At 38.3% G+C, this 19,141-nt stretch overlaps 1 protein-coding gene across 7 annotated transcripts in view; it reads left to right on the top strand.

Moving 5' to 3' along the window:
* The window catches only part of RPS6KA6 (ribosomal protein S6 kinase A6), a 135,187-nt gene that overhangs the window by 86,180 nt on the left and 29,866 nt on the right, over window positions 1-19,141 (top strand). For all 7 annotated transcript variants that reach the window (XM_066356682.1, XM_066356683.1, XM_066356684.1 and 4 more), the window contains 9 exons: window positions 3,541-3,611; window positions 3,844-3,932; window positions 4,710-4,768; window positions 7,793-7,895; window positions 8,509-8,639; window positions 9,192-9,314; window positions 9,892-9,981; window positions 14,489-14,647; window positions 18,764-18,925. In XM_066356682.1, the coding sequence (XP_066212779.1) occupies window positions 3,541-3,611; window positions 3,844-3,932; window positions 4,710-4,768; window positions 7,793-7,895; window positions 8,509-8,639; window positions 9,192-9,314; window positions 9,892-9,981; window positions 14,489-14,647; window positions 18,764-18,925 (987 nt within the window). The remainder of the gene's footprint in view (window positions 1-3,540; window positions 3,612-3,843; window positions 3,933-4,709; window positions 4,769-7,792; window positions 7,896-8,508; window positions 8,640-9,191; window positions 9,315-9,891; window positions 9,982-14,488; window positions 14,648-18,763; window positions 18,926-19,141) is intronic.

Below are 19,141 nucleotides of genomic sequence, written 5' to 3'. Positions count from 1 at the left end.
CAACAGACACATGAAAATATTCTCAATTTCACTAATAATCAGGGCTATGCAAATCAAAACTACAATGAGCTATCACCACACACCTGTCAGAATGGCTGTTATTAAAAAGTCAACAAATAACAAGTGACGGCCCTGGCCGGTTGGCTCAAGTGGTAGAGCGTCGGCCTGGCATGCAGGAGTCCTGGGTTCGATTCCCTGCCAGGGCACACAGGAGAAGCGCCCATCTGCTTCTCCACCTCTCCCTCTCTCCTTTCTTTCTGTCTCTCTCTTCCCCTCCAGCAGCCCAGGCTCCATTGGAGCAAAGATGGCCTGGGTGCTGGGAGTGGCTCTATGGCCTCTGCCTCAGGTGCTGGAATGGCTCTGGTTGCAACAGAGCAACGCCCCAGATGGCAGAGCATCGCCCCCTGGTGGACATGCCGGGTGGATCCCGGTCAGGCGCATGTGGGAGTCTGTCTGACTGCCTCCCTGTTTCCAACTTCAGAAAAATACAAAAAATAAAATAATAAAAAAAAAACAAATAACAAGTGACATAGAGGATGTGGAGAAAAGGGAACCCTTCTGCACTGTTGGTGGGATTTTAAACTGGTGTTGCCACTATGGAAAACAGTATGGAGATTCCTCAAAAAATTGAAAATAGAACTACCTTATGACCCAGCAATTTTATTTCTGGATATTTATACAAAGAAAATGAGGCTAATTTTAAAAGATATATGCACCATGTGTTCATGTCATTATTATTTACAATAACCAAGATATGGAGGAGGCAACCTGGGTGTCCACTGATACATGAGTGGATAAAGAAGATGTGGTACATATATACAATAGAGCCATAAATAAGAATAAAATCTTGCCATTTTTAACAACAGGGATGGGTCATAGGCTATTATACTAAATGAAATAAGTCAGACAGAGAAAGACAAATTTCAAATGATGTCATTTATCTGTGGGATCTGAACAAATAGTACAAACAAACAAACCAAAAAAGAAACAGACTCATAGATATAGAGAACAGGAGTTTGGTTGCCTGGGGGGAGGTTGGTGGTGGGATGGATGAAAAAGGTGAAGGGAATTAAGAGATACAGACTTTCAGTTATAAAAGAAATGAGTCATGAGCTTGTTATATATAACACCCACAACATAGGGAATATAGTTAGAAATACCAGAATACCTTTGTATGGTGACAAATGGTTACTTGTAAAATATATAAATGTTTTATCATTCTGATGTACCTGAAACTAATTGAATATTGTATTTCAACTATACTAAAAAGTGGAAAGAAGCTACCAGGTTTTAGATTTCAGAATACTATGTTTATTAATCATTAGTCTTACGGTACTTTAATTAGTTATTACAGAATTCAACACCTTACCATACGTTGTCTTATTGTCAAATTGCTTCAGGCATATAAAGACTGTAAACTTTTTTTTTTGTATTTTTTTCTGAAGCTGGAAACGGGGAGAGACAGTCAGACAGACTCCCGCATGCGCCCGACCGGGATCCACCCGGCACGCCCACCAGGGGCGATGCTCTGCCCACCAGAGGGCGATGTTCTGCCCCTCCGGGGCGTCGCTCTGCTGCGACCAGAGCCACTCTAGCGCCTGGGGCAGAGGCCAAGGAGCCATCCCCAGCACCCGGGCCATCTTTGCTCCAATGGAGCCTTGGCTGCGGGAGGGGAAGAGAGAGACAGAGAGGAAGGAGGGGGCGGGGGTGGAGAAGCAAATGGGCGCTTCTCCTATGTGCCCTGGCCGGAATCGAACCCGGGTCCCCCGCATGCCAGGCCGACGCTCTACCGCTGAGCCAACCGGCCAGGGCCAAGACTGTAAACTTTTAATGAGGTCAATCGTGTGATAAGCTACTCTGTGTCTCCCTCAGTACCTGGCATACTGACTAACGAATTTGGTATAACTTTAAGCATATAATTTGCTGTGTTAATTCGATGCTAAATGAGTAACTATTGAATTAGATACAGTTTGTTTTTGAAGACTAATAATCCATTTTGCTTATTTATCACTGAATGGCACTCAGTACGACACATCAGTGTAATAAGTTGCTTTTAATAAGACCAGCATTTGGGGAAGGCAGTGAGGTGTGAACAGACTAAAGTACAATATTTGGCATTTTCCGTGACCTAAGAAAGCATACAGTCTGGTTGGAGAAACAATTGGGGTAACTAAATAAACTGTCTAGATGTACCTTAGGAATTTAGGCTAGAATTAATATGTTTGTGTAGGAAAAGTAGAGGAGGAAACTTAAATTAAGCCCTGAAGATGGATAAAATTTAAATAGCTGCATGTCAAGAAGGATAATAATGTAATTATATTGGCAAGGACCTGGAATAGCAGTTGACCAGAGTAGTAGTGAAGAATGAGGGTGACATTGGAGGAAATTATTAGCCTTAAGCATTTGTATGCAGTTCTCTAAGTAGCAGGAAAGTCACAAAGTTTTAAACAGGATGGTAATTATTGGAAAAAAATGTATTTTAGGAAGAATAATATAAATGGATTGTAAATGGAGGAAACAAGAAGTAGGAAAATCAACAAGGCCTCCTTCCAATACAGATGTAAGATTATAGAATATAAAAGGAAATCTTAAAGACAGTTCAAAGGTATGGGGTGGAGAACTGGAGCTTGAGAGAGATGATCCCCATACTCTGTAATTCTTTTTTTCTTTCTTTCTTGAACTCCCATTGCTACCTCTTTAATTTCCAGTTAACCTTTACTTTAGAGAAACTGGGGCTTGAGTGAGGTTGAGGCTGGATCAGATTTGAGAGTTGTCAGTGTCTGGAAGCAGTTGAATGGCTAAGCTAATAACTAAGGTGCTGAGTTAATAATTGAACAGAGGACTGAGGCCAAAGCCATTATTTAATTTAAGTTGAAGGTTTTAATATGTATTAGGGATAATAAACAACATTTTCATGAATTGGAAGGATCTTCATTTTAGATGTAGTCTTATTGATACCCTTAATTAATATTCTAGTTATCTGCATTTCAATTAAATCTGTTAGGGAAAATGTTTTCCTTGTGAGGTGTACAGCTGTCTCAATTATTTTTCTTTTTAAAATGTAGTGTGTGTGTGTGTGTGTGTGTGTGCGCACATGTGTGTGTGTGTATGTAGCTTCTCTTTTTGCTTCCCAATTTTAGGAGAATGGTGGAATCTCTTTTTGATCACTTATGAATTTGAATTGGCTTTATGCTTATTTTTACTTTGCTTTATCAGTTTGGTTGTTTGCTTTAAAAGCATACCTTTGTTTTAAAAGGAAATGTATTTATTTCTCCATTTCTTTGGTAACTTAACCAAATCTGACAGGACTGAAAGAAAGTGATTGGTTTCATTTGCTACAGATTCTATCAGTTGAGTTATATATAGTGCGGCGCGACAAGTGCATTTCCTTAAGTGAGCTACTTTTTGGCTTCTGTTTTGATGTACTGTCATGTAGATCCTGTATGATTTGTGATGATTGTGTATTACAAATCTCAACATTTTCCTAAAGAAATGCATATTCTTAGTTGCACTAAATTGTTTTTGTTTTGTTCTTTTTAGTTTGAAATGCTTACTGGCACGCTGCCATTTCAAGGTAAAGACAGAAATGAGACCATGAATATGATATTGAAGTAAGTGTAAACACTATTTTTTTTTCTTCTGAGAAAAAGTTATCGTTTTCCATTTTGAAAATCTTGTTGGTTTAAATTGACACAAAAATAACATTTTTCACACTGTCTTATTCTCTTCTCGTACTGTATGGGGGATTTTATTTACCACTGTGAAAGTATTCTCTAAATGTGATTTGTAAATTTACAAGTGTGGCTGTATTTAAATGAAATTTTGTGAAATCCTCTTTTCCAGAGCAAAACTTGGAATGCCTCAGTTTCTTAGTGCTGAAGCACAAAGTCTTCTAAGGATGTTATTCAAAAGGAATCCAGCAAATAGATTGGGTATTGTTTATTTTCCTAGTTTTTATTACAGGAATGCTTTGTGATGACAATTAGAATTTTATGTTTTCTGGCTTAAGTCCCTTCACAGCTGTTAAATATATTTATACCCAGAACTTTGCATTTTGTATACACAAAGATTCCAGTAAATTTTGTTTTGTCTATGATTTAAAAATGGTCACATTATTCAATACTTCTGTTTAATATACATCGTTGTTTATATCATATGGCATTCCTCCTTTGAAATAATTCACAGAATTATATAGGTAACTCTTTTAGATATTTGAAGGTAATTATTTTGTACTTCCAGTGTTCTTCAAGGTAAATGTTATGTTTCCATAGCTGCTTATTATTTGGCCACATTCAGGCACCCATATCCTGGATCCAGATGTAATCCTATAAGCTATCTTATTTATGTCCTCATGTTAAAATTTCAGTCACTTTATTATGTTGTACTTTTTAATTTGGTATATAGACATGAGTTCATACGTTCAAATATGAGGAAAATGTACTTAAATATTAATGTTATATCAGATTGCTTTTGATTTGATTTGGAAGATATGTCAGTATTTCTTGGTTTTTTATGTGCTTCAATATGAACATCACTTTTTCATATTATGTTGAAAGAACCAATTAATAAATTATCAAATGAGAACTCATAAACCTTTCACTAGAAAGCTATAACATTTGTGTTCTCCTATTTATACATAACAGCCTGAAAGCCAGGTATAAAGATTTTTTAAAAATCACAACAGTAAAAAAATCTTTCTGTTTTTATAGGTTCAGAAGGAGTTGAGGAAATCAAAAAACATCATTTTTTTGCAAATATTGACTGGAATGTAAGTTCAGTAGAAAGTTTGTTACTGAGTAACTTTAATTTGTGGGAAAGCTGGAGAGTAAATGGTAATATATAGACTTTGCTCATAAATTAAATTCATTTATTTTACTAGTATGAGATTTTTTATTGGGGTAGTAATATTGGTTAATAACAAAAGTTCCAGGTGTGCAACATTATAATTTGATATCTCTTTTATAATTTTTATTGAATTCGTTAGGATGACATTGATTAATAAAATTATATTGGTTTCAGGTGCACGGTTCTACAACACATTGTATCTGTATATTGCATTGTGAATTCACAACCCCAGTCACCATCTACACCCCCTCGATCCTCCTCTACCCCTTTTCCTTCCTGCAATCCCCATGCTGTTGTATGTGTCTACAAATTGTTTCCCTCTGCGTAAGCCCTGCGTACACTATTGCATTCCCACAGTCAAAGGTCTAGTTTGCATCTGACACTCCTATAATTGCCTCCTTTACCCATTTCACCCTTCCCCCACTTTTATTCCCTTCTGGTAACCACCGGTCTGTTGTATTTATTAGCTTGCTGTTTTGTTTTGTTTGTTCATTTGTTTCCTTTTCTATTTATATTTCACATACCAGTGAAATCAGATGGGTTTTTCCTTTCACACCTGACATTTCATGTAGCATAACACCCTCAAGATCCATCTGTTTGTTGCAAATTCATCCACACATCTTCTGGTTCAAGGTAACTGCCATGATGTTGTTATACACCTGTAAATAAACAATCTTGAAACAGTAGATATGTGTGGATGATATTTAGTAAATTTTGTTTCTCATTTGTTTCACCGGTAAAGTATGGTTAATATTCCCCCCTTTTCTTTTTTTTTAAATTATTTATTTATTTATTTTAGAGAGGAGAGGGAGAGACAGAGAGAGGAGAGACAGAGAGAGAGAAGGGGGGAGGAACTGGAAGCATCAACTCCCATATGTGCCTTGACCAGGCAAGCCTAGGGTTTCGAACCGGTGACCTCAGCATGTCCAGATCGACGCTTTATCCACTGCGCCACCACAGGTCAGGCTATTCTCCCCTTTTCTGGGTTAAAGAATGTGGAGGAGAAAGAGAAAGGCAAAAAAAAATGAATGATAGTGCATAGCCTTATAGAAAATTAATTCTAAAGAATTTAAGATGTTAATTAACTTCAAATGGTTCTTTGACATGTATTAGAATGAATTAAGTTTGTTAAGGAGGGAATGTCTCTGTATAGATACGTCACTAAATTTTGAGAGAAGGTGAACACAGAAATGTTTGGAAATTCTACTAAGTCTTTTATAGAATTTCTTTTTTAAGTTGCAACTCCTAGACTGATAAGTTTTTCTTAGAAAACCTCATTTTTTTGTCTGCTTTGCAACAGAGCTTTATGTAGTTTATGTACTATCAGTTACCATAGGTAAGTGTTTTTGATTTTCTAGTTCAAGCATTGGTATTTAAATTTCTTTTCAAAAGAAAAGTTTCGCCCTGGTCGGTTGGCTCAGTGGTAGAGTGTCGGCCTGGCGTGCAGAAGTCCGGGGTTCGATTCCTGGCCAGGGCACACAGGAGAAGCGCCCATCTGCTTCTCCACCCTTCCCCCTCTCCTTCCTCTCTGTCTCTCTCTTCCCCTCCCGCAGCCGAGACTCCATTGGAGCAAAGATGGCCCGGGCACTGGCGATGGCTCCTTGGCTTCTGCCCCAAGCGCTATAGTGGCTCTGGTCGCAACAGAGCGATGCCCCGGAGGGGCAGAGCATCGCCCCCTGGTGGGCGTGCCAGGTGGATCCCGGTCGGGCGCATGTGGGAGTGTGTCTGACTGTCTCTCCCCGTTTCCAGCTTCAGAAAAATACAAAAAAAAAAAAAAAAAAAGGAAAAAGAAAAGTTTCTTGATTTCTAGGGCAGAGGTAGGGAGCCACTTTTCACTCTGTCTGGCTAGAACACATTTTAAAAGGCAATATTTTGATTTTTAAGTCATTAGTATTAATACCCTAAATGGTCACTCAGTTTCCATGGTGCATGTAATTTCCGTTTGTCCTTTGTGTATCTGTGTGCATCTGCTTTTGATGTGCTTGTATCTCCTTGTCATTTTTTGTAATGCTTCTCTACTCTTCCTATAACTAGACAAGCTGGAAATTCTTATTTTCCATCATTCATATATCTAAACAGTTTAGATGTATTGCTCTTAACTTACAGAAATATAAATGAAACTTATTTTAAGTAATTCTCTATTAATCTTCCCTTATTATGGGTCTGTGAGCTTTTAAAAAAATGTGTATTTCCACAAAAAATTAGATGTTTGTATGTTACAAGGTTTTATGTCTTTCATCAACATAAATTTTCAGAAGTTAGAATGTTAGGCAAGATTAATTTTTGAATTCTACAAGAAGAGCCCTATACAATCCCTCTAATACAGGGGTCCCCAAACTTTTTACACAGGGGGCCAGTTCACTGTCCCTCAGACCGTTGGAGGTCCGCCACATACAGTGCTCCTCTCACTGACCACCAATGAAAGAGGTGCCCCTTCCAGAAGTGCGGCAGGGGGGCCGGATAAATGGCCTCAGGGGGCCACATGCAGCCCACGCGGGGGCCATAGTTTGGTGACACCTGCTCTAATGCATATTGTGAACACAAAATATTTTAGGTGAAATATATAGTTGTTGAAGATAGTCTGATTATTAATTTTGAAATCCTTGAGTGTTGTTAGTCATCTTACTGTGGGAACATTGTGACATTCTGTAAGGTTATTTTACCAGTGCAAATTCAGGACAATTTTTGGTATCCAAACCCAACATCATCATTCTTTGTAAATACAACGTGTGGCCTCACTACTGTGTTTCCTGGTGTCACTTGACTCTGTACATTAGCTCTCAGATTTTAAGAATTTGGTTAACAGGAACCTGAAGCTTGTTAAAATTTCATTTTTGAAATTATGATTCTTCTGTTAAGAACTATGAGTATTATATTCTGCTTTCACTTACAAAGTATAATAAATTTTAAGTGCTAATATAGTTTTGTCTTATACTTTTACTTCTAGAAATTATATAAAAGAGAAGTTCAACCTCCTTTCAAACCTGCTTCTGGAAAACCAGATGATACTTTTTGTTTTGATCCTGAATTTACTGCAAAAACCCCAAAAGGTAGCACATATTTATGTATGACATCAAGGCTTTTAGTCAATTAGATGGTTAAAAAGTAAACTAGCTTCTTAAGTAAAAACTGAAACACTTAAATGTTTGTGCAGGGCTGGTTTGCCCTCTATGGAAATGTAGATTCTACATACAGCTTTGCTTGGACACCTTTCTGTGCAGGCTTTAAAAGGAATATTGATCAGAGAAGCAGTGACTAGAGCAAAAGGGGAAAGGTATTTTTGTTTCGTTTGTTTTGAAAGACTTTTGAGATCCTAATATATTTAAAGAGTAGTGGATAGAAGGTCTTTCTCTCTGAATCTTACAGTTTACAAGTTACTGAGGTTTATTTTGGGTGGAATCTGTTCTGTACACTAGCTCAAGAAATGTTGAATACCTATAATGTATTCACCAGTGAGCATGGAGCAGTGAACAGAACAAAAATTACAACCCACGTGCAATTTGCGATAGCGTGAGGAGACAGTAATATACAGTAAATCAAATAAATAAAGTAATGTGTTTGGTGGTTCCATTTAATGATTTCATTTATATTCAAATAAATGCTGCCATTTTATATCACAGAAGTCTGCATAATTCTAATGAAATGTAATTATTTGGACATTAGATTCTCCTGGTTTGCCAGCCAGTGCTAATGCTCATCAACTCTTCAAAGGATTCAGCTTTGTTGCCACTTCTATTGCAGAAAAATATAAAATCACTCCTATCACAAGTTCAAACGTATTACCAATTGTTCAGGTAAATTCCACTGAATCTGATTATTTAGGGATAATTATTTTGTTCAGTTATTTCTAATAGATTTACAATCATTATAAGTGGTTTTTAACTTCATTTATTTCTGTATATAACAATGAATTAAAGTTATTGCCACATGTTTTGCAAGAAGTAGACAGTAGTAATCTTTAATTATATTAATGTAATTTCTTTTAGCAAGGAAATGTAATGTTGATACGTAAACTAGTTGATATATTATGTAGAAAGCGTACAGTTTAAGATCAGCGCATGTCTGGTGGAGCCATTTATAAATACTGATAAAAGTTTTCTAGAATGAATTATTCATCATCTTAAATATTTAAGATGAACACAGGATGGGTAAAAAGTAAGTTTTCAGTTTTGAGTACAGGAAACAGTTTATTCTTGTATTATTATTTTTTTATTAAATGTTGTATTATTTTCCATGCGAACAACTGAAAACCTGTTTTTGACCATACCCTATATACACATATTTAGGAGAGAACATAAAAATGTGAAAATATTTTGTTATTCTTAGTATTTTACTTTCAAAAACAGATAAATGGAAATGCTGCACAATTTGGCGAAGTATATGAATTGAAAGAAGATATCGGTGTTGGCTCCTATTCTGTTTGCAAGCGATGCGTACATACAGTTACCAACATGGAATTTGCAGTGAAGGTATTGTCCCTGAGCTTAACTTTGTTTTTTCATTATGTGTGTGTGTGTGTGTGTGTATGTGTATATATATATATATATATATATATATATATATATATATATATATATATATGTGTGTGTGTGTGTAAGTTAAATGACAGGTTAACTGACATTTTTCTGTGGATCTAGTGGAGTTTGCAAAGATAAGATACTGAGGAAGAACTCTTTAAGACTCAATATTTTCATTATGAATTTCTCTCTGAGACTTTGTTTTGGAGAAGCATTGTATTCCATGAATGTCCTGCTTTTTAATAGTTTTATTTTAAGGTATTATGTTAAGATTGAGTAATTGTGACAATTACTTTACATTTGAATCACAGTATCAGTTAGTATAGTTTCAGTGAAATGGAATATAATGTTAAAGAAAATGGCCTCTTTATTGTTTAAGTTATAGGATATTTTAAATGTTAAAATGGGACAAGTATCAATCTTGAGTTCTGAGCATTTGCTTAAAAATATAACCAAATTGAAAATCTATCATTAATTTTTAAACAAAGAAAATAATTTTATCTGAGAGTTTTCTTGTCTTATTTCGCAGATCATTGACAAAAGTAAGAGAGATCCTTCAGAAGAAATTGAAATTTTGATGCACTATGGAGAACATCCCAACATTATCACTTTAAAAGATGTAGGTATTTAAAAGCTAAACTAATTCAAAAGCTAAGCTAATGAAATTATCTCTTGGTATTTTATTTTCTTTTTGAAACTTTTCATGCCTGTGGTATATTTACTTTCATGCAACAAAATCTCAAAAGTCTTTAATGTGCTACTTCAATTCTTTTCTCCCCTTTGATTCTGTATTCCTACCCAAGTGAGAGTGTCCTGATTACTTGCATATATTATGGCTAGTAATCATTAAACGAGCACCTTTATTATACTGTCATACTATAAATACAGATATTTGGAACCTGCTAAATTCTAGGTTTTACTTCCTTGACTTTACAGAAATGGGTTGTTGCATTGTACATTGTTTTTTGAGTGGAATAGTATTACTCTATAGTTTTGTAAAGTGGAGATTACTCACATTAATAGATGTTACTGAGTTCACACTCCCTGGTCTGTGCCCGTGATCTTTGGGGTTGCTGCTATCACAACTGATCACACTATGGCTTGGGTCCCTACTGCACTACAGCCTCTAGAGAGATGTGGGTTGTGGCCACTTTAGCGCTAGAGCTCAGGCTGCAGGTGGCTCCACGGCAGCGCAACAGAACCTTTAATATGGGTGAAATCTCTCAAGCTACTTAGTTCATTGCAGTATATGGAAGTTTTTCTCATGACTGTCTCTCTGTCAGCATGATCGTCACATCATTTCACTTGTGTCAGGGATTCAGCTCTGAAATCTACATGTATAGAAAAAGCACTTAGATCCCAGTCTGTCAGTGGCTTTGAAACAATCAGAAGGGCCTGGTGGAGGAGGAAGAAGCCAGGGTATCCTCCCTTGCCAGGACCCTGTCATCGGCCATTGACAGCATGGATAGCATCCCCGTGGTGAAAGCTAAAGCCACATGTGTCCTCATGAGTTATCTAATCACAAAACAGACCCAAGAGAGCAGTCAGCATTTTGGGCAATAGGCAGGGCTGAGACCTTGTGACTTGAATGTGCTCACACCCACCAGCTTCTAGAACTTTTTCTTTCAGGGGGTCTACATAGCATGTGTCTTGTACCCACTTCCCTGTTGCCCTGGCTATGAGATATGAAAGATTTTTTGTTTCGTTTTTTTTGTTTTTTGTTTTCCTTTTTCTGAAGTGAGAAGCAGGGAGGCAGAGAGACAGACTCCCGCATGCACCTACAGGGATCCACCCGGCATGCCCACCAGGGGGCGATGCTCTGCCCATCTGGGGTGTTGCTCTATTGTGGCTGGACCCATTCTAGTCCTGAGGTGGAAGCCATGGAGCCATCTTCAGTGCCCGGGCCAACTTTGCTCCAATGGAGCCTTGGCTGCGGAGGGGAAGAGAGAGACAGAGAGGAAGAAGAGGAGGAGAGGTGGAGAAGCAGATGGGTGCTTCTCCTGTATGCTCTGACCAGGAATTGAACCCGAGACTTCCACACGTTGGGCAGTCGCTCTACCGCTGAGCCAACCAGCCAATGCCTTTATTTTTTAACCTCTTCAACTGAGGCTAGAACTAGAGACATAATTGGTTTTGGAGAAACATTACTGCAAAATATGTCCTTGTGTGGAAGAAGCCATTGTAAACTGCTTTAATTTAAATTTAGACTAAATTATTTCAGCAATGATAAATGGATCCTCATCACCTGTTTTTGCATCATTTAACCTAGACAAGAACTTGATCATTGTTTATCAGGTAGATAATATTTGTGTTGTTCCAAAACCGAGGTTTCTTGACTCCTTTACCATGGTCAGCGTGAGCAATGGCAGAGGCGGTTTAAGGTCCGTTGAGGCTCAAGGCGCAGAAAAAAATATTGGGCCCCTTAAAAAAGAGAGAGAGAGACAGGGAAAATAAAAATACATGTTAACCATATTTTTAAATAAATAAAAAATATTATGTACTATTAATTGCACATACAAAACCAATCTTGGGGCCCTGGCCGGTTGGCTCAGCGGTAGAGCGTCGGCCTAGCGTGCGGAGGACCCGGGTTCGATTCCTGGCCAGGGCACACAGGAGAAGCGCCCATTTGCTTCTCCACCCCTCCGCCGCGCTTTCCTCTCTGCCTCTCTCTTCCCCTCCCGCAGCCGAGGCTCCATTGGAGCAAAGATGGCCCGGGCGCTGGGGATGGCTCTGTGGCCTCTGCCCCAGGCGCTAGAGTGGCTCTGGCCGCAACATGGCGACACCCAGGATGGGCAGAGCATCGCCCCCTGGTGGGCAGAGCGTCGCCCCTGGTGGGCGTGCCGGGTGGATCCCGGTCGGGCGCATGCGGGAGTCTGTCTGACTGTCTCTCCCTGTTTCCAGCTTCAGAAAAAAAAAAAAAAAAAAAAAAAAACAACAATCTTGGTGTCATCAGAAAAAACTTTAAAGTTAGAATTTTGCACGGCCCTTCAGAAGTTGGGGAGGGGGCGTCCAGGACACGTACCTCATATGCCCACTGTTCAGTTGCTTCTGAGCATGGACAAGTCGGGGTCCCGTAGAGGTGTTCACTGACTAGTCTCTGGCCCTCTCGGCTACTGGAGCTGTGTGCTCCAACCTTGTTAGTGAGAGGACCTATGCTCTGCTTGAGATTTGGATATAAAGAAAAGCCTTATCTGACAGGGTCCCTCTTCTTGTGCGTGGTGCTCTGGGGCAGAACCGCTGAGCAGTGTTTCTCTATCGTGTGTCAACAAACACAAGGCTTGCATGTTTTTTGTTGTACTTTAAAGTAAGATTAAGTTAACTTCAATTCAGTGGAAAACTTTCTAAGGGATAAAATTCAACCTATTCCTTTGGTATAGACAAATGATTGTTAAGCTTCTTTTTTTTATTTATTTACTTTTTTAGATTTTATTTATTTACTTTTATTAGAGAGAGAGGGGAGAGAGAGAGAGAGGGAGAGATAGAGAGAGAAAGGGGGAGGAGCAGGAAGCATCAACTCCCGTATGTGCCTTGACCAGGCAAGCCCAGGGTTTTGAACCAGCGACCTCAGCATTCCAGGTCGATGCTTTATCCACTGCGCCACCACAGGTCAGGCGATTGTTAAGCTTCTTAAAAGTAAAGATGGTGGTAACTATACACAGATTAAAGTGTGGACATTTGTGTCAAGCATAGTGTCACCAGGGCCTGAAACATTTTCTAAGAGGTGGAAGGATAAAGATATTTTCTATATGCAATCATTTGCCCCCAGCTGGGCCTCCTACTTGTACATGTACAGAGCTCACCGAGGAACGGGACCAGGCAAGCACCTGTTCTCTCCTGGCTGTGGGCATATGCAGTCGTTTTCCTGAGCACTGTCTCAAACCACTGCTGCTCCTGCTTTGGAGGGATCCTGTCTATGTACCCACCTGGGCTTTTCTTTCCATAGAGAGGCCCTGACATCTCAAATGATGAGAACAATTAATTTATTAATGTCTTCTGTTATTCTCATATCTGCTGCTTGTTTTGATAATAAAGGATCTATACTTCTTTAAAAAAATATATTTTGCTGAATTTTGACTTTTCACTTAAAATAAGGCTTTTTTTGTCTTCGGAGAAGGCAGTCAAATCAGCCATCACCTCTATCAGTTTGCTTCAAATAATATAATATTACTTGATTAGTAATTTTTAAACAGTTGACATTTATCTGTCTCTATCTTATCTAATCTAATATAATATAAAATAATCTACTTAATCTTTTTTTTTCTCCCAAGCTCTTAGTGAAAGGTTACACACATTTTTTCTATTTATTCTCCTTGATATATTTGAATTCAACAAACATTTAATATTCCATATCAGGTAATGGACTTTGTAGAGGATATTTCAAAAAACTAAGTATTTACTGTCGGAAGGAAGGTCAATGTTAGTAGAGAAGAGAAGTGTCTATAAGACAGTCATATCCTGACCAGGCAGTGGTGCAGTGGATAGAGTGTTGGATTGGGAATCGAAGGACCCAGGTTCAAGACCCTGAGATCACCAGCTTGAGCACGGGCTCATCTGGTTTAAGCGAGAGCTTACCAGCTTGAGCCCAAGGTTGCTGACTTGAGCCCAAGGTTGCTAGCTTAATCTCAAGGTTGCTGCCTTCAGCCCAAGGTCGCTGGCTTGAGCAAGGGGTCACTCGTTCTGCTGGAGCTCCCCAGTGAAGGCACATATGAGAAAGCAATCAATGAACAACTAAGGTGCTGCAACAAAGAATTGATCATCTCTCTCCTTTCCTGTCTCTTTGTTCCTCTCTCTGTCTCTGTCACACACACACACACACACACACACACACACACACAAAAGTCAAAAATATATAAATGCCATTTCTGAGGCACAGAGTTTTTTTTTCCCAGTTATATCCTTTGATGAAGTATAACAGACAACCTGTAAAGTTAATATAATTGTGGTTTTTTATGGTCTCACAGGACTATGTAAGAGGTTGTTTAGCCAACTTAATCTTACTATATTAACAATAATGAAATAATGTCTTTTTTAATACTAGAGGTTCACTAGAAAAGCAAAATAAATGTAATTTAAACATTTCAGAATTGTAATGATAAAAAGTATTTTAAAAATGTGTTCTTTTTTAGGTTTATGATGATGGCAGATATGTTTATCTTGTTACGGATTTGATGAAAGGAGGAGAGCTACTTGATCGAATTCTCAAACAGAAATGTTTCTCCGAACGGGAAGCGAGCGATGTACTGTTTGTGATAACCAAGACAGTTGACTATCTTCATCGTCAAGGAGTAAGTTGTAGTTACATACTTCCCTTCAATTCTGGGACTTATATGTTCATAAGGTTATATATAGGTGATGTCACTTAAAATGAATTAATTTTTCTATAATGTATTTTATAAAGAATATCCCAATAAAACTCAAAGTAGTGGCCCTGGCCGGTTGGCTCAGTGGTAGAGCGTCGGCCTGGCGTGCAGAAGTCCCGGGTTCAATTCCTGGCCAGGGCACACAGGAGAAGCGCCCATCTGTTTCTCCACCCCTCCCCCTCTCCTTCCTCTCTGTCTCTCTCTTCCCTTCCCGCAGCCAAGGCTCCATTAGAGCAAAGATGGCCCAGGCGCTGGGGATGGCTCCTTGGCCTCTGCCCCAGGCGCTAGAGTGGCTCTGGTCGCAGCAGAGTGACACCCCAGTGGGCAGAGCGTCGCCCTCTGGTGGGCGTGCCGGGTGGATCCCGGTCGGGCGCATGCGGGAGTCTGTCTGACTGTCTCTCCCCATTTCCAGCTTCAGAAAAATGCAAAAAAAAAAAAGAAAAAAAACCCTCAAAGTAGTGAAGGTTATAGAAAATTGGAAAATGCTTTATTAATTGTCTTCACTCTGCTTTTTGGCCCTGATTTAATAACATATTAGTTTTAAAAGTCGTTTGGATTATATAGGTGCCTCTAACCTTGATTTTGAAATTATTTAACGTAATCAAATTTAAAAGTGAAACAAAATTGTCCAAGAATATGTGAATGCTATTCAAAGTATGCTATACCTAGTATATAAAGTTCTAGCAGTAAAAGGACTATGTGCCTTGACCCTTGCCAACCCTTCCTCCAAATACAGTAGGAAATTTGGATTTTAAATATTTGAAATATTAATCTATTAAAATTTGTAGTAGTGGAACAGGCCTGTTTTGTGGGTTTTTTTTTTTTTTTGGTTGTTGTTGTTTTGCTTCTTATTTCTTCATAAAGAAAGCAAATGTTACCGAAAAAGGTCAACTTTTATTATATGTACCTCTATTAGAATACAAAGTCACAAATAGTTTAAAATTTTAAGTTTGAATCAGTTGTAATAGTGGATATGTATACATGAAAGTATAAACAATAAAATAATGGACTACTTAGAATTGGCACAGTGAAAATTCTACATGATCACCTTTAATAAATAAAAAAATGTAGTATTCAGTTTTGTGTCTGATTTGATAGTGTACATTTTTCAATATTATGAAATATGAACTGTATAATGACTTGGTCTGTTATAATTTAATTGCTTGATAGTCTTTGTCAATACTCTCTAAAATAAAGGACTACCAGAATTTTTATATTCTCTTATTTTATTATTTTGTAATTAAATGTATTGGGGTGACATTGATTAAGAAGATCATATAGTTTTCAAGTGTACCCTTCTGTGACATCATCTGTGTATTGCAAGGGGACCAAATGTATGCTGAGGGAACATGAGTTGACTTTGGGTGGTGGCACACTAAGCACCTTTTCTTTAGTTTAGTATTTAGAAACCTGCAGATTCTTACATCAATTAAATAAATTAATGACAGAGATGCATGGAGCATTTGTAGACTCCAGGCATTATAAAAAGTGTTGCAGATTCAAATATGAGTAAGACTTGGTCCTTTAAAGATTTTTTCAGTATTATAAACTGCTGATTAAAGATAAGACTAGATTAAATGAAATGCATAATAATCAGTAGGGAAATCTTCATATAGAGAATTTCAGAATATTTTCCATTTCTAGCATTTTAATTGGGTCTTATTTATTTTTATTTTTTTGCTGATAGTTTCATCCACTGAAAGCATGATTTGCTTTACTTTATTGACATAGTTATAATAGCCACTTTATTTTTTAAATACTTCATATTTAGTCTTGTGAATCTTTAATAATACACATTTATTGAGATACGATTGACGTCTAACATTGTGTAAATTTATTTATTTATTTATTTATTTATTTATTTATTTATTTATTTATTTTTGTATTTTTCTGAAGTTGGAAACGGGGAGGCAGTCAGACAGACTCCACATGCTCCCGACTGGGATCCACCCGGCATGCCCACCAGAGGGCGATGCTCTGCCCATCTGGGGCATTTCTCTGTTGCGATCAGAGCCATTCTAGCGCCTGCGGCAGAGGCCACAGAACCATCCTCAGCACCCAGGCCAACTTTGCTCCAGTGGAGCCTTGGCTGCGTGAGGGGAAGAGAGAGACGGAGAGGAAGGAGAGAGGGAGGGGTGGAGAAGCAAATGGGCACTTCTCCTGTCTGCCCTGGCCGGGAATAAAACCTGGGACTCCTGCATGCCAGGCCGATGCTCTACCACTGAGCCAACCGGCCAGGGCCACGTTGTGTAAATTAAAACTTTACAACATTTAACCTTTTATATGCTCCAATATGTTTGCTATCATAGCTTTAGCTGGCACCTCCATCACATTATTTTAAAAATGATTGTGTGTTCACCATGCCAAGTCAAGTAATACAATATACCAATGATATATTATAGAATTGTATACCTAAAACCTATATAATTTTATTAACTATTGTCACTCCAGTAAATTTAATACAAATAAATAAGCAAAAATACTTGTCTGTCAGGTCCAATGTGGTTAACCTTAGAGTTAGAATTGATTTTCTTTTTTCTTGAAACTGTTTTCCATTTTCTTGGTTCTTTCTAGGTTCTTTGTATATCACATAATTTTGGATTTTATACTGCACATTTGAATATTGAGTTTTTGAAATATTTGCATTGTTATTTTTCTCTAATGATTATTATTGGTTTTATTATATTTTGTTTTAGTAGGTCATTTTTTTGGCATTGTTTACACTGAAAACTCTGCTTTTTGGTAGCAGCTTTTGTCTCTGTCTTTTTTCTTAATATTTTGTCTTTGAACCTCTTGTATACTTTTAAATTTTTTATTGAATTTATTGGGGTGATGCTGGTTAATAACATCATATAGGGTTCAGGTATAAAGCTATATAACACATTATCTGTGTATTGCATCCTATGTTTCACCTGCCTCCCAAGACGAACCTCCTTCTGTGACCATTTATTTTCCTCTTCTACCTCCCCACACCCCTCTTCCACATATTGTTGATGCAGGGGTAGTTGTGACTATTTCCCTTAAAGTATTTCTCCACTCAGCATTAAAGGTTTCCCAGTATTCTCTGGTCCCCCAGCCCAGAAGGACTGTGGGCTTTTCCACATGAATCTTCACCATTGTAGTGTGCCATACTGACTGCACTTACCTTTACCCTGGGGCCATTCATATAGCTCCCCATGTTCCCTCTTTCAGCCAAGTGTGTGCTCCTCACCAGAGTACACTTCTTTTTTTTTTTTGTATTTTTTTGTGTGTATTTTTTTGTATTTTTCTGAAGCTGGAAACGGGGAGAGACAGTCAGACAGACTCCCGCATGCGCCCGACCGGGATCCACCCGGCACACCCTCCAGGGGCGATGCTCTGCCCCTCCGGGGCGTCGCTCTGCCGCGACCAGAGCCACTCTAGCGCCTGGGGCAGAGGCCAAGGAGCCATCACCAGCGCCCGGGCCATCTTTGCTCCAATGGAGCCTTGGCTGCGGGAGGGGAAGAGAGAGACAGAGAGGAAGGAGGGGGCGGGGGTGGAGAAGCAAATGGGCGCTTCTCCTATGTGCCCTGGCCGGGAATTGAACCCGGGTCCCCCGCATGCCAGGCCGATGCTCTACCGCTGAGCCAACCGGCCAGGGCCCAGAGTACACTTCTGTTCACTCCCCAGTACCTTCAGGTGATTGATTTGTGTATTATTTTCAGGTTTTATAGTTGTTTACTATAGGGAGTGGCATGCTGTGTAGGGTCTTAGTCCATTAGAACCAGAAGTGGAACTGAAAATTAAGTTTTGATACTTTGAAATTGGACATCGTTAACGGAACTAGTGGCTTGAATGTGTTAACAGAACTAGTGGCTTGAATGGAAACTGACATCTGTCTGATAGAAATCATCCCCTGTAGTATATACTTCAGGCTTTCATGACTATCATGGTAGAGTGAAGTAACATTTTCACAATTTTCTAATTAAGAAAGTTATTTTTCCTGCAAATCTATTAACTTAAATGTTTTATTTAGCAGATTTTTAAGCTATAAAATATAATGTTTTTTTATTTTTGTTTAAGATTGTTCATCGTGATCTTAAACCTAGTAATATTTTATACATGGATGAATCAGCCAATGCAGACTCCATTAGGATCTGTGATTTTGGGTTTGCAAAACAACTTCGAGGAGAAAATGGACTTCTCTTAACTCCATGCTACACTGCAAACTTTGTAGCACCTGAGGTATTCTTTAAAACTTCATTTTCACTCTTTTCCTTTGTCAAATGTATATGATTGCACATATATGTTATGGTTGGTAGGTAAAAGCTGAGTTATCTTGTTCGTTTTCAACTATAAAGCTCTTTAAATCAGTGAATTCTAATAACTCTTGATATAAATATTTAGGATAGGAGGTAGCATCTGAAACTAACCTGAATGTAATAATCAGACTATTTTCTC

The sequence above is a fragment of the Saccopteryx leptura genome, chromosome X, assembly GCF_036850995.1.
Source record: "Saccopteryx leptura isolate mSacLep1 chromosome X, mSacLep1_pri_phased_curated, whole genome shotgun sequence".
NCBI classification, from domain to species: Eukaryota; Metazoa; Chordata; class Mammalia; order Chiroptera; family Emballonuridae; genus Saccopteryx; species Saccopteryx leptura.
The sequence above is the reverse complement of the archived record's forward strand: the minus strand, read 5'-3'. Positions and strand labels throughout refer to the sequence as shown.